At 43.0% G+C, this 16,365-nt stretch overlaps 1 protein-coding gene across 1 annotated transcript; it reads left to right on the top strand.

Annotated features, from left to right (window-relative positions):
* Positions 1–1,619: 1,619 nt before the first annotated feature.
* Positions 1,620–12,217, top strand: F3 (coagulation factor III, tissue factor). Its single transcript, XM_004841234.3, has 6 exons — positions 1,620–1,916; positions 3,025–3,130; positions 6,643–6,842; positions 8,652–8,830; positions 9,564–9,723; positions 11,249–12,217. Exons 1-6 carry the CDS (start codon positions 1,817–1,819, stop codon positions 11,380–11,382), a joined length of 879 nt encoding a protein of 292 aa, XP_004841291.1. The 5' UTR covers positions 1,620–1,816; the 3' UTR covers positions 11,383–12,217.
* The last annotated feature ends 4,148 nt before the right edge of the window (positions 12,218–16,365 follow it).

Raw genomic sequence — 16,365 nt, 5'->3', positions numbered from 1 at the left:
CACATATTTTTCTCACCAAATTGCCAGCTTGACATTGCTTAAAGCCCTCTCCACATAATTTCAGGACTCCAAATGCAATAACTCTGTAAAAGGCAGCAACGGTTTTTTGGGTCTGAGAACATGAGATTGAAGTGTAACAATTTCTCTTTAAATACCTTGAATTCCAGAAGGTAAAGCACCACATCCCAGGTAGGGTTGAAGCTCTGTTAGGGAAAATGACTCAGGCCACAGAATGCAAAAAACGATTGTAGGCTGTTTCATAAATATAAACTTTGTGGGTTTACAGCTGGAAAGGGGCTCCAAGAGGAAACCAGTAAGCTTTCCGCTTCTAAGGAAAGACTGCAAGGGCTGAAGCTGATGTGCTGTCTCAGCTCAGCAAAGGGAGAAAATAAAAATTTTGCCAAGTTTACTTTATTTAAAACGAATTTTATAATGCTGTCGCTTAGCAGGATATATGAAAATGTGTTTAGAGTGTGCACTGACGTTCACAAGCTCCTCTCTCCTTCTGAGACCTCTGTAGTCCTGTTTTGAGACAGAACAGTGTACAGCGCCACAAAATAGGACAACTGTTAACACTCTTAGGCCCGACAGCTTCATAGCAAAACCTACAAAGGTTAAGGAAGAAAATAATTCAGAAGAGCCAAAGTTTAGAATTAAGCTTGCGCTTCAGGTACTGTATACAGTAGCTCAGGGGTGTAAGGCGTCCTTACTATGTGCAATGTCCGGGGTTCAATAATTCCCAGCATTCACTGGGAGAGAGGAAGGGTAGGGGGAGAACCAGTAGCCCGAAAGTTGGATTATAGTTTTCAATTTCATTTTGCTTTTTGTGTGCTTGGACGGAACTCACGCAATCCCACAGATAGCTTCTTCAACGTGAGAACCATCCTTTCTGGAACCACAGCCGTGCAGATGTCACCCTGGAATTCTCCCAGAGGCAAACTGCCAGATTCCAGGCTGCTACTCCTCAGCCACTAACCGCAGGTGGACCGGGAGGAGCCTGAGCCAACTGGCCTTCAGAGCCCTGGTGGCCAAGGGCCGTTTATATCTACGGCAGACACCTGCATTTGCACCACTCTACACAATGCTCGCACTAAGGCCCTGTGAGCCCAGAGGCTCAGGTGGCTACGTACCTCGGGGTAGAAAAGGAGACCACGGCTGGGAGAGCACCCGGTTCGCCCCCGCGCTGGTCTGCACGCGCAGAGCCTCAGCCCGCCAAGAGCAAGCGCCCAGAAGAAGCCCAGACCCCACTTTCTACTAAACCCTGTGAATGCTGCCACCCCACCTGCCCGACCACACCGTCGCCAAACGAGAGGGAAGAATCCTTTTCCTCCAGCTCAAGAATCCTTTCCAGCGTGAGACCTCCCCCGCCCCATAAACCTGCGGGCCACCCAAGCTAGAGGTCGCGGGCCTGGAGTGGGAGCCGCTGCCCGGTCTCCGAGGCACCTGGATCCGCCTGCGCCCACGGATAGCCGCTCGGCGCTCCCAGCAGCGGCGGGGCTACTGAATCACGGATGAGTCAATCCTCGTTGGGTCCCGGAGTTTCCTACGGGGAGGAGGCGGGGCGGGGCGGGGTGGGGCTTCGCCGGGCCCGCCCCCTAGCGAGCGCGGGCCAGCGGGAGGAGGGGCGGCGTCGGAGTGGGCGCCGGGGCTGAGAGTTGCGGGCGTGCGCGCCGCCCTTTATAGCGCACCGGCCGGGGCCTTCGGCAGACTCTCGGCTCCCCAAAGCCCTTCTTGCCCCCTGGGGTGCCTGCAGCCCAAACTCCCCAGCGTCCGAGGCACCGCGGAATCCTAACGACCTCGCCGCCAGCTCGTGGACATGACGACCCCTGCCTGGCTCCGGCTCCCGCGCCTCGAGACCGCGGTCGCCCGGACGCTCCTGCTCGGCTGGGTCCTGGCCCGGGTGGCCGATGCTGAAGGTGAGTGGCACCTGTTCCGGAGAAAGGGCCAGTGGGAGAAAGGGAACGACGCTGGCTGACAGCGGGGTGCCTGGCTCCTTGAGCGCCCCATAGTTAGCCCGCGCTTTACCTGGGTGCGTTTGAATGAACTCCGCCTGTGAGGCGCCACTGCGGGCGGGAGTTGCGGAGCTATCGCGGGCGGGAGGCTGCTGCCCTTTCTGTTAGGGGTGTTTGCTAGGTGCACCCGTTGTTGCATAAGTGGATTTTTGGCTCCCGCTTTAACTTTGAGGAAAGAGCTTTCCACAGAGCTGTGCCCTTGAAGGTGATGGGAAGTGGATGCATCTCTGCACAGGTCCGCATGCTGTGAACTGCTTAGATATTGTCTTTCACGTGGGCATTTTCCCTTAATAAAGAGCATCCCTAGTCTTGGTGGTCTTTTAGATTTGGGTAGAAGCAATCTTGTTGCAAAATGTTGCTTGGATTGGATCAGGCACCACACTGTGCAGGCTCCATGCCTCTTTGGTGTTTGGGCTAAGCAGAGACTGAGACCTAAGAATTGTAAAGGCTTTAACCGAACGCATCTAACCGTGTAACGGTGTGACGGGCCACACTGGCCCACCTTGGTCTCAGTAGAAGTTTCAGTATAAAAGACGTTTTAGATAAAAGCGGAGAAGGTCACGTTTGACTTTTTTCGTTTGTATGCATTCCTCACTCTCCTTGGTCTGGGATTTGCCCTTTTCCTAACTTATTGAAAGCCTAGCCAGCCTTCCCATGTGAGCTAAGCCTGAGTCTTGACCTTCCTAGATGCCCTATGGCATTGACGGCTTCTGGGCTCTGCTTCTCGGACAAGTCGGTACCGGGCTTTCCTCAGGAATAACGACGGCAAACAAGGATTTTAGATCCTTGCCTGTTTCCCAGCATTACAGAGCGGATCTTGCCAGGAGGATATTCTGGATCTAGGAAAAACTTGAAAATTTTTTTTCTATTAATAATTAAATAGCAAAGCTTTTGTGTTTGAAAACAAAAATGTAAAGTTATGGTGACGGGAGGCTGGTGAGGAGTATGCTTCAGCTCAAAGTCGCGGGCTGAGAAGTGCATGTAGTAATAGCTGTTTCTCTGTTGTTCGAAGGCACTCCAGTTAAAGCATATAATTTAACTTGGAAATCAACTAATTTCAAGACAATTTTGGAGTGGAAACCCAAACCCATCAATTATGTCTACACTGTTCAGATAAGGTAAGCTAGGTCCAAAAGAGATAGAGAGAGGGAAAAAGAGAGAGAATTGAGGTTTTTGATGTTTCCTGTTTCCTGTGCTGAATACGGATGTCTTTAAAGTTGATTATTGGATGAAATGCTTTAGCCAGTAACAAAAAAGAGGGCAGTGTCCAGTGTCGAGTTCTATCAAGCCTCCAACATTTCAAGACCTTAAATTGGTATAACATCTTAACTGTTTTTGGACATGATGGGAAAATTTGTAAGTGGAGTATAAGTTGAGGTGAGGTGAATCCTCATAAGCAGGCACTGATAGTTTGCTTTGGGATCAGGAGTAACTAATCTCATTTAAGAACAAAGATCCTTGTTCCTTTGCCAAGCTGTCTAGACTGAGCTGCATTGAACATGTTAGGCAAGAGTGGGAGAGGAATTCCAATATATACATTGCCCTTGAGCAGTGTTTGATTCATTCATCTTTGGACTCTGAATTAAAATTTGGTGTATACATGATCTCAGAGGAAGTCAAATTCCTGACTCAGGGAGGGGTACAGAAACACTGGAGAGCAACTCCAACATCTACAGCCTCCTCTGTCTGGGGGTGGTTTGTTCATTCAAGCTTCATCTCTGAATGACAGCTCTCCCCAGGAGCCAGTCATGCAGCACGTTCAGTCTCAGTGTCCAGAGTGTAACATGTTTTCCTTGATGGTTTGCACCATGTTCTTGGCAAGCTTTTGGTTTCTGAAATGTTCTTGGAAGCTTGGTAGAGATCCTAAGAAATAAAGGACAATGGCTGGAGAAATTATTTTAACATTAATTGAATAGATACACAAAAAAGTATCACTGGCCAAAAGTAATGGTGATTTGCTGTTCTGTTGTTTTAGCTTGTGTCACACCTTTTGTAGTATTAGGAATTCAACTTGTAGGAATAGGGTGGTTCTTTTAGACGGACATTCTTATTTTTCAAAATGAACTCCATGACTATTGCCAAACCAACAGGGAAGAGGATTTGTGTGTGTGCATGCATCCATGTATATACATCTATATCTATATATATGAAAAGTGTTTCCCAAGGTAAACTTTGTATCTGTATGAAACAAAATAATTAGAAATTCTAGTATTACTAATAATATATATGCAGATATAAATAATTATATATGTATATATCATATATAGAGAGAGACAGAGAGAGAGAAAGAGAGAGAGAAATTTCATAGCCTGAGATCATGATTACAGTATTACAATTATGGTCAAACTTGTGAGTTCAGATTTTGCAAGTTGAGAACTAGTAATTAATTTCTTTGATACAGACCTGAAGTTTACCTTGGGAAACTCTGGATAGTGAATATTAGATTTTAGGAGGCATGCTTGCCTCCTAAATACATTCAATGTGTTTCAACAACATGTGAAAATATATGCATGGGCTGGGATTCCCCTGTAAGCCAGGATTATTTCCCCATGCTCTTGCTGCTGAGCTGAAGGGCCTCAGATCGCATCCATCAGCCTCTGCCTGAGAGCAAGTTCTCCTCCCAAACTGTCCTCCTCCAGCGATTTCTGACCTGAGAGGAACATAGCAGTCATTTTCTAGGTAAAGAAATTTGCTCTGGAAGGTGAGAGGTCTATAATGACCTTGCTGGTGGTTAGTGCCCATGTGGAGCTGGAACCACAGTCTCCCCTGTACCCCGTACTGCCACCTCCTCACGTGAGCCAGATGCTGGAAGACGGAAGGAAAGCCTTGGCACGTGTCCCCTCTGTGGGCCCCTTCTCCACCCACTACCCTCACCACTTCAGCCCCTCGAGGATGCATTTCCCCCCATGGAAGTGAATTTCGGTGATGGCTGGGAGGTGTTCTTGGCTCAAGCCTTAGCACCAAACCATCACCAATAATACTGATTCCATGGAATGTTCTCAATTCTAAAGCTGAATTGCCAAAGCTTCCAAAATTTGCTAACTAAATTAGTGACAGTATATATTCTATTGGAAGTTTTTAGTAATTCAAGAGGGACTTTTATTGTTTCCAAATCTGAGGGTTTTGTATTACCTTCAGAAATCTTGAAGGCTTTTAAAGTGCCAATCTATTGACATTCAGTGCCCCTTACTAGAGAATGGCCATTTTGTTAGCTGTTGATACAATTTCACTACTTAGAATGATACAGACACTCCTGCCATAAGCCAGTGGTCTCTGCTTATGAGCTGGAAGGAACCAAATACAGCATCTTACAGAAATTTGTCCCCACTGCAGGAGCCCAGCTACTGAACAACTTCTTTGCCATAGTGATGGAGGAATCAAGTTCCCATTCACTTTTTGTCATAGAAGAGATATAATGAAAATGTATGTTGGTCATTCTGGACCACCATAGCTTTTCTGTGTGTGTCACAGAAAAAATTTAAAACATAAGAAACCAAAATATTCCAATGTCAATATTAGTTTGTGAATTTTAGAATAAAAAAGGTGCTTACCTAGATCCTTTTAAACTGGTTATTTTGTTCAGAGTTTTAAAGAATATCCATACATGTATGGCTGTTGGGCATGGATTTAGACAACTGAATTCACAAGGAGACCCTCACCCTATGGTGTATTAATTCATCCTATAAAGACAAACAAATATCTCACATGTAGTGAAGCCATGCAGCCTGCTGCATGGCAGAGCACACAAGAGCCAGGACCCTTGATCCAAAGATAGCATGCTATATTAAGGGCTTTAGTGATGATATGGTGCTGGGTGACAGAAAAGAGGGAGATTAGTGCTAAGCAAGGTAATGTGGAGATCGCCGAAGGAAGCAGGATGGGAGCCTGCCCTTGAGTGATGGGCTGAACTCTGACAGGATAACGCTGAAGCCCAGAGCAGTGTTTGTCACTTAGCGTGGAACCTGAATGTGTGGATGAAGTTGCAGTGACACTTAACCTATGATTGTCTTCATCCTTTAGAAGAATTTCATTTTCAGTAGAAGTTCTTCAAATCATTTCCTTGCAGTGTCAGATTTTGTTAGACCGATACAACCTGTATTGTTATTCTATAATCTTTGATGAGATGCATTCACATCTCATATTTACATCTACTATACAGTATTAGAAGGCAAACAGACAGCTTGTCCACCTTTCAGTCATGTGACTTTTTGTTTCTGAGCCTCCAAGTCTACATGTATAAAAAAAATTCAGTAACTTCTTAAATAATTATATCAAATGAAATACTTGCTTAAAGGGCCCAGAATAAACTGGACACAGTGGTGCATGCTTATAGTACCAGCTACTTGGGAGGCTGATATAGTCTATGCAGAACATGATATGATATAGTAAATAAACTGTAATTGCAGTTGGGTCTTAGTTGCCCTATCTGTAAAGGGTATTACTGAGCCTGCTCCTAGGTTGCTATGGGGCCTCACACGCGCATGCACCTTACATGCTCAGCATAGAGTGCCTCCTCAGGACTGGTTGGGATGCTCTTACCCTTAGCACAGACCACCACAACCAGAGATGATCTGTCTTGTTGGATGCAGCTTAAAACATTCCATTTCTTTTTCTTCCGTCCTTTCTTTAGTTCGGCATTAGGAGACTGGAAAAGCAAATGCTTCTCCATAACAGATACAGAGTGTGACCTCACCGATGAGATTGCTCAGGACGTGTACCAGACGTACTTGGCAAGGGTCCTTTCCCTCTTGCCAAAGAACTCGAATAACACCGGTTTTGTTGGGGACCCTCTCTATAGCAATTCCCCAGAGTTTACACCTTACCTGGAGAGTAAGTAGCTCAGTTTGTAATACTTTCATCTTTGTTGTTCTAAGCTTCTCAATATTCTTGTGCCTTGTGACCAACCCTTGGGGCCATTGATCTAATGCAGAGATCCATCCATAAACATACCTTTCTCAGAAATTGTAAGTGCCACAGTCCTCTTCACTCATTCCAGGTGTAGTAGGAGTCTCCCAAAATGCGAACTTCAGAGTTGATAACAGTCTCATCAAATAACTCTCCACTTGTCTGCCCCCAGTCCCTCCCAGCAACCGGTGAAATATGTGTGTGTGGTGGGGAGTTGGGTTACCAAGGCTGGGTCCTCAGCTTTCCCCCATATTCGTCACACCTGAATTTTCTGTCCCATCATTGGACCAGAAGTCTCAGTTTAGGATTTTTCCAAAATGGTCCCCAATCCATAGGGAAGCCTAGTTTCCCACTGATTCTATAATTAGGCTTGGTGACCTTTTCAGTCACCTGAATTTGATTTGAGTCCCATGATATGCCACCACCTCCCAGTTCTCAGCTTTCCTCCCTTGTGCTGTTCCCAGAATGTGGAATGCTCCTCCTGCTCCTCAGCTTTGCTCACCCTAGGATCTAATGAGGGAATGCAGAGAATTCCCACTAAGTAGGCAATTCAAATTTCTTAGTCACAACTGTGATTCTGAACTATTTTAAGTGATCACATGTAGCATATTAAGAAAGTGAACTCAGCTTCTCACATAAGTCCTGATGGTTAGAATAAAAGCATTGAGTGCAGGGACATCCATCCTTTTGTAGTATCTCCTTTGCCCAACTGAGTACCCCAGATAAATGTGGCTGCCTTCCCAGCTTTCCACTGACAAGACCTTCTCTTCAGAATCCTTGGTGTTTTTACCTATGTGTCACTCTGGTACTGGGCTGGAAGGAAGCTACATTGGCAGGCATCTTCAGTGTTGCAGGGTCATTGACAATCCTCCCCTAGTTGATGACATCTTCATGATTTCCTTTTATAATTCTTGGGTTTTTTGTAATCCAATTCTATGCACACATCATCATACATACTTACACCTATGGCTTACATAGTATGGTAAATGATTGGGATTAGTTTTACTATCATTCAACCAAAGAACATGAGATAAAATTGAGTCATTGCAGAGATCGAGCCATTAAAACTGATTCCTTGATGTACTAAGGACATTTTCTGGGCTTTCCCAGAGCCCTTAAATTATTATACATAAAATATAGAATCTTGGGGCCGGGGATTTAGCTCAGTGGCACTGTGCCTGCCTCACAAGTGCAAGGTCCTGAGTTCGATCTCTGGTACAAAATATATATGCATATGATATATATATATATATCATATATATATGATCTTGTACAACTGCATTGTTCAGTCTGGTGGCCATTAACCACATGTGGCCATGGACCACTTGAAATATGGCTAAAATTGTAAGTGTAAAATACACACTGGATTTTCAAAAATATAAAATATCTCAAATAGTTTTTATATACTTACATGATAAAGTTATAATATTTTAGATATAATTGGGTTAAAGTTTATTATTAAAATTAACTTTACGTGTTCTTTTTTTTTTTAATGTAACTATAAGGAAATCTAACACTTTGTCTGAGATTCCTATTGTGTTACCATGGGACAGCACTGCTCTGCAATGTTTTAGGATCTGGCTCTAAAGCCACCATGGCTATTGCTAGCCCAGTGCTGATTCTGTGCCAGTGTTGTCTATAAGAGATGGTGGAGTTGTTAACTGTGGTAACTAAATAAAGTTTACTCTGGATAGAATTCTTTGGTACCAACTAAGCCCATTTTCCACATTTCAGCACAGCTTGGACAGCCTAAGATTCAGAGTTTTAAACAAGTTGGGACAAAACTGAATGTGACAGTACAGGATACACAGACGTTAGCCAGAGGCAACGGCACTTCCCTAAGCCTTCGGGATGTTTTTGGCAAAAACCTAAGTTATACACTTTATTATTGGAGAGCTTCAGCTACAGGGAAGGTGAGGTTCTTTTCATTTGTTTTTATACCTTGTTTTAAATTAAGATCCTTGACTTTTACAGCCCACTTTTTCCCCACTTCAGACATAGCAGAACAGGGTGGTTGAGCATGTAGTGTGGTGGAGTGGGAGAGGGCAGGACAACAGGTCCTGGTTCTGCCCATGACCAAGCTGCCTTGTGACTTTGGGCACAAGAACCCCCAGGGCCACCAGGTTCCTCAGCCACGTGTTGAGACAGTATAATCTTTTGGAGTTCTGTCAACTCTCACATTTCACATTTCTTCCTTGAGGATCCCACAGACAAAATTTAATCTCTTCTCTTCCCTCCCCTCCCTTTCCTCTTCCCCTTTCTTTCCTTCCCTTTCTTTTACTGTATGAAGCTGTAGATCATTACACATGCTACACAAATGCTCTGTCACTGAGGTATATCCCCAGCCCCAAAACGTGCTTTCTGTTTAATAATTAAACCTTCCTTCTTTTCTTTCCTGAAGATATTTTTAAAGGGTCTAAATTGGATTGACCCTGCCTAAATTGGATCTTTTCACTCTTGGAAAAGGCATCCTTAGTAGATATCAGGGGTAATTGATTAGCCACGTCACTTCTAATTCTTCATGTATCAGCTGTGTACATATGGGATTTCTGGGAGCCCAGGTTTTTACTTCCACAGCGATTTAATAAAAAGGAAAAGAATTTACTTGGAGCCCAGATGAACCAAAAACTCTTTGTCTTTTCACAGAAAGCAGCCACAACAAATACTAATGAATTTTTGATTGATGTGGATAAAGGACAAGATTACTGCTTCCTTGTTCAAGCTGAGACTCCATCCAGAAAAGCTAGCAAGAAGAGTCCAGAAAGCATTATTCAGTGTACAAGGCAAGAAAAAGGTGTATTCAGACGTAAGTGGCCTGTCTGTCATTCATCTGGGAGCTTTGGATGCCCCATCTCAAAACCAAGATGTACCTCTTTTGTTAAACCTGCAGGGAGAGAGTGCCTAGATTGTTTTAGGGTTTTGTGTTCTGTTAGGATTTAGGCCTTTGTAAGTGATTCTCTGTGGTCCCCTTGCTTTTACACATGTTTCCCTAAGTACCTAGTGTGTGCTGAACTCTCTGGAGCCCTGGGCTTACATTAGCTTTAAAACACAGCTTTCCCTGGGCTTTTTACCTGCTGATGCTCTGATCCTTGGGGAAGTAGTTTATGGACCAGCTCATGTACCCAGCACTATGAACTGTTGCCACAGGGGCTGCGTGTGTATGCACGTGGACATGCACAGTCTTCAGATACACGCTCAGGTTTTATATGTTGCCTGCAGCTGAAAGTGTGAGCCTCCCTCCAGCCTCACAAGGGAAGTGATTTGAGTATTCTCATAGAACAAAAGCCTCAGAGAGCAGCCATGGTGACCCAGCTCTCTGTGAAGGCAAGGTTTTAAAATGTAAAAATACTTTTAAATACAATTTTTTCAAAACCTTTTACTGAGCCCCAACCCTACCAAGCATGAATCTATTAGTGAACAAATTTGAAATTTTTCCAAGATGCATAGAACTTGTATTCTTGTGTAGAATAAAGGAGAAAAACAAATAAAAAGTAGACATGCACAAAAATAGACAATTACATGTCTTGATCAAAATTATAAAAGAACAAACAATAGAAAGCAATGTGTTGGCCTACCTATAAATAACAAACAAATAAGAGTGTTCACTCCTTTTATTGCTGTTGACATTTTCCTTTTCGTCCTGTACCCCTCTGGGACATCCTACTTACAGCACTCATGTTCAGTGTTTAAAACCCACTCTAGGGGAAGGAAGGGGAAAAGGATAAAAAAAATCAAAGGAACAATCTGTGGTATGTACATGTAACCACTCCTCAAGATAATTGTAAACTGCATGAATTGCAAACACATACTAATAAAATTTTAAAAATAGAAAAAATACAACCCACTCTAATTCTGCCACCTCTGTCTTTGTGTACAGTCAGGTCTCTCCCTCCCGACTCTTCGTTGTTTGCTGAAAGGTATCCTCTTGAGTAGTGTTTCAAAGGTGGACCAGGAAGTCGCAAAATGCATCTGTTAGTTACCTTGTTTTCCTCGCCTCATCCTGGTAGCAGTTTGGATCTCTTTTCCCTTGCCATTCATCTTCTGCTAAAGTCACTGCCACCAAACTCAATGACATCTTTAGCCACATTTCCAACAGCTGTGCTTACTTCCAATGACATGTTCTTTTCTAGCTCATTTGGGACTTCTAACCATTGTCAATTCCTCTAAAACATGTAGAGTTTGACAAATTGTTTCCTGATGTAAATGTGGTGGGAAGAGTGAAAGAAATTTCAAATTGTACAAAGACCAGATGGTGTAATTTGGAGACATGTTGTCTGTTCTGCCTGGGGATCCAAGCGCCCCAAGTTGATTTGGTGCCTTTTGTTTTTCAGAAATGTTCCTCATCGTGGTAGCAGTGGTTTTGATCATCATGTTTGTCATCATCCTGTCCCTGTCTCTGCACAAGTGCAGAAAGGCCAAAGCGAGGCAGAGTGGGAAGGAGAGCTCACCATTGAACATTGCATAGGGGAAGTGCAGTTGGAGCTGCAGACTCCTGCACATGCTGCATTGCACTATGACCAAGAATATCTCAGAGAATGTGTGCAACCACAAATGACCATGGAACATGGAGCCCTTTGGGCTTAAGAAACCTCCTTATATGACCTGATATTACAGTCAACACTCTGGTTTTGATATCAGCGTCAGTCACTTTGGAATGTAACAAACAGTACAACCAATTCCAGGTTGTTATAATTTTTAACACTATGGTACCTTTTGCACATATCATGCCTTAGATTGTATATTCTGCACTCAAAAAGAAATTAGGTCATCAGGGCAAAAACCATTGAACAGATGCCTTAAAATATCTGTGGTGAACTTTGGGAGAACTTTCAAGAGGCAGATTTCAAATGCTGTTGCAAAACAAAATGGAAATTGGATAGACTTTTCTAATGTACATCTATTCTTTTATAATATGGTGTTTAGGTTCTTTTTTTTTTCTAGGAGTGCTCTTGGAACGTCAGATTAATTGGCAAACTTTTATATTGTGTTAAATACAGGACACATGTATTTTGGGTACCTTTCTAATATGCATTGCAGTTTAGCACTTTAACTGACTTAAATGGTGTTTATTAAACATCTGACAGCTAACTATATATTTTTATAAGACTACTAGTGACAGAAACTACGTAAAGTTTATGATTTAAGGTACTTAAAGCTTCTATGGCTAACATATATTTATGTAATTTTTTAAAAGGTGTTATATTATTGGGATTTTCTATTTATATAGATTCTGTTTGTATATATTGAGATAATTTATTCACTATACTTTTATAGAAATAAAGGTGACTTGGGTATTGAGACTATTGTATTTGTTATACCTTCCATTTATTATTTATGATCTGGTGTTTGCTTTAGTCAGCTTTGCTGTAGTAACAAAATTAGCCCTAAAATTCTCCATGGCTTATAGAAACATACCTTTATTTTTCACTTGTACCACATTTTGGCAACTACAGACTGGCTATAGCTCTTCAAAATGCCTTCTGATTGTAGGACCCAAGACAAAGGAGAAGTCTGTTAGGATCAGAGCAGAAGGAAAAGCAAAAAAGTGCTAAAAGCAGACAGCTGTAGCTTCAACCCTTATGTTGCCTCTTAAAACTTCTGCTCCAGGGCCGGGGATTTAGTTCAGTGGTTCCACCACCTGCCTCACAAGTGCAATGTCCTGAGTTCGATCCCCGGTACCAAAAATTAAAAACAACTTCTGCTTCATACTGGCCCATTGTCACTTCCATTCACATGCCACTGGCCCCAGCAAGGGATGTGAGGAAGCCTGACAATACTCTGCCTACTGAGAGGCACCACAAGTCCTGTGGCAATGGGCATGGATGCAGCCTCACAGGGAAGGGAGAAATACTGAAGTCTAGTGCAGACTTGGCGAGATTCCTTCCCACAAGCATTAGTTTGAGTTGTAGATGAACATTAAGAGAAAAAATAATCTTTCCATTATTGTGTTGAAAAAAATTAGACAAAAGGGTAATAAAAGATAGGGAGAGAAGGAAGTGGAATGAGGTCTCTGGACTGGCAGCTCTTTGTGGGCAACAACTGGGTCTAGCCCTTGGATCCTAGCTCCTCTGGGGAGACTGTGGCCCTGGACTCCACACTGCTGAGGGGAGTTGAGTTTGCTAGCTCTAGAATTAGGAGCAATGAGTTCTCCATTCAGATACAACCAACAGGCTTGTTCTGTCACCCTCTAGAAAGAAGATGCTAATGAGATGAGCACCTGGCTGGGGCACAGAGCTGCTTTCTCTTCCCAGTGCAGAAGGCCAGCCTGCTGTCACCAAGGGAACATCTGGATAGCATGCTCACCTGGAGGCAGTCCCCCCAAAACACAAAGACAGTTAACCAGTCAGCTCTTCATGAGTTTTAAATCCATTTTGTTCCTTTGCACAAAAGATTTCTAAGCATTGTCAATCAAACCCTAAACATGAAATGTTCAATGTAACACCACATCCTAAGGAAGAATGATCAAAGCAAAATGTGGTGTTCCCATAAAAATTAGATTCTGAAAGACAAGAAAATGGTAGCCATGTGGGAGATATTAAAGGGAACAAACAGACCACCAGTTGGTTATTTGGTCAGTTTTATTTGTCATAGTCAATCTGCGCTGATGCCAGACAGGCTGAACCTTGCAAAAGACCACAGTCTCCTCAAAGAGGTCTGCAACAGCCATGACCTTGAGTTCTTGTTGCTGTGGGCCTTCTGGTACAAAGGGCTTAAAGCCCCACATGAGGGGAAGGGGGAATTCAAGAACGGGTGTCTGGCCAGGCAGTGCCCTGCCAGAAATAATTTTACCATTATGCAATTCCCTGGCTTCATAGTCTAAGGAATCTGAACTATCCCACTGAAGAAAGTTTTGGCAAACTGAAGCAGCTCTGGGTACTAATGAGATATCTTGCTGCTCACATGGAAGGAATTCATTAGAGACCTGAGTGAGGTGGAACTCCAGGCTCAGAAAGCTTCCACACTGCAACTGCTAACTACTCAAATTACTGGACCTCTCCTTGTTGGGGACATAGAACAGCTGCAGCTAAAATCAACACTCTAGTTAAGGGCATGGAGTGGAAAATCATACTGGCAATATCTTGAAGCTACTGCCCTCTAGTGAGCCAAATTATACTTCATTACTGTAATGTACCCCATAAACCTAATTGTCAGTAAACTATCATGCTATAAAGGGAGATTTTTTTAATCTTATTGACTAAATTTGGCTTGAATATAAGAAACTGGTGCACATAAAATCCAGATAGTTTAGTTACATCCATGGCTTATAAGTATCTGCCTCTCAAATGAATAATTATGTCTAGCCATCAAATGGTAAATAAAGTCATTCCCAAATGCTCTTTTTACCTGTTCTTAGCATGTATCATCTTCCTCCAGTGGTTGCCTGAGGTTTATTACTGTTGTAATATAATGCAACTATCATTTGTTCAGATGCATTTAGAGGGTAACCCTTTTTTTTCAACTGGGGATCTGAGTGAGTCAGGCTTTTCCAATCAAACTTTGCATTCCTTCCTCGTGGCTGCAGAAATTGGTCAATGAGTATGCACATGACCTGATCATGTCTATGAAAAATGAGTCTCAGGGATTTTCTGGGAATAATAGCTTGCTCTCTTTCTGGATGAACATAGTGAAGAAACATATAGCCCTAACTGCTGTTGGCAGTCATTTTGAGACCACCCAGGGAGCCAACCTTTAATGGGGCTGACATATTGGAGAGCAGTGTGGAGGGCGGAAACAAGCTAAGCTTTTGGGGACATCTCCAAGCTGCTGGATCAAGCCTTGACTGACGTCTCTACCTTGGGCTTTTCACTGGACATAATCCAACTAATTGTTTACGCATACTTGATTCAGATTATCTGTTAATTATAATCAGAAGCACCCTAACTGTTGCCATATAAGAACTGACCATATACTATAATGGAAGAAGGCACCAATAACAGAAAATAACAATGTAAAAAACTTGTAAGGTTCCATTTTTATACCTTCTCAATTACTCAATAATTTTGTCCGGACATTATCCTCTTTCTAGCACTGTTTCTCCCTTATTATTTGATCATTCCCACCAAAATACAAACATATCGCATTACTTATTATCTTAAAAAACTTCCTTTGACTCTGAAAATCCTCATCTGGATTTCTGTCCTCACTGCCTACCCCTTGGACAGCATCTTCTGCTTCCCAACCTCTAAATTTTGGATTCCTTACTCCTTGAACCCATTCTCCATCAATAATTACTCTTTGGGCAAAATAACCAAACTCATGGCTCTGTCATCTAGCTCTCATGCTATAACCCCACAGCATCTACATGCTGGGGACCCCCACATGTATATTGTAGCCCCAACCTCTTTGCTAAAATGCCAGGGTTGCACTATAGATGTAACCACTCACACACCTTCTCTATCTGATGTCTAACAGGGATCTCAACTTCAGTATTTCCAACTTGAAAAGTTTCATTTCTTCCCACTTGAAAAGCCACTCCCCTCCAGGCTTTCCTATTTCAAGAAACAGTGCCTACCATTTGTTCAGGCCAAAATCTGTGGTGTTATCACTGGCTTCTCTTTCCTTCTCCTATGATACTTTCAACCCATCAGCAAAGCTTACCAGCATGATCTTTAGATCCCACTGCCAACAGTCACCTCCACTCTGCCTTGACTTCTAGCCATTCTCTGTGGCCGCAGCTGGTCCCCTACAGTCCATTTTCCTCAGAGAAATCTTTTTAAAATATAAATTCTCTTTTTATGGGCATTGCTCTCAACTAATGATGTGGGCAGGGAGGGGTGAGTGTAATGTGGCAATTTGGCTAATCTGGAACCATGTTTCCCATAATCCTCCTCTCAGTCTGGTTCTAGATTAGAGTAACCAAAATGTTACTTTACATTCTGGTCTGTACTCTCCATTACTCCCCAAGAACACAGAAGATAATCTTTGGTGGAAAGGAAAGACGTTTATTCAAAGGTAGCTCTACACCAGGAGTGGTGGTACATGCCTGCTATCCCAACACTCTGGGAGACTGAGGCAGGAGGGTTGAAAATTTAGGATTAGCCTGGGAAATTTAGCAACATGGGTGGACCCTGTCTCAAAATGAAAAGGCTGATGATGTAGCTCAGTGTAAAGACCCCAAGTTCAATCCCCAGTACTGAAAAAATAAAGCTAGCTCTGCAGGAGACAGGGAAGCTTTTGCATCAAATCTTTGTCTCACTTTGTTCAGGTGTGCAAGGGCTTTTATTGCAAGAAAGAAATACAATGAGACAACAGGCAAGGAAATTCCTGTACTGTTTTATCTATTCATGGCAATTCTCTGACTCCTTCCCTCTATTGTGGAAAGGAAACTTAACCATGACCTTCTAGGGCCAGTATCCGCATATTCCTTTTAGACAGATGCACTAATGAGGCGGGACATTAGGGCATGGTACACTGGCCAAAAAACAGGATGACACGTGTCAATTACAAA

This window comes from Heterocephalus glaber, unplaced genomic scaffold (assembly GCF_053883595.1).
Source record: "Heterocephalus glaber isolate CG9 unplaced genomic scaffold, H.glaber_assembly_v1.0 deba00001442, whole genome shotgun sequence".
Classification (NCBI taxonomy): Eukaryota; Metazoa; Chordata; class Mammalia; order Rodentia; family Bathyergidae; genus Heterocephalus; species Heterocephalus glaber.
This window is presented reverse-complemented; position numbering and strand designations above follow the sequence as displayed.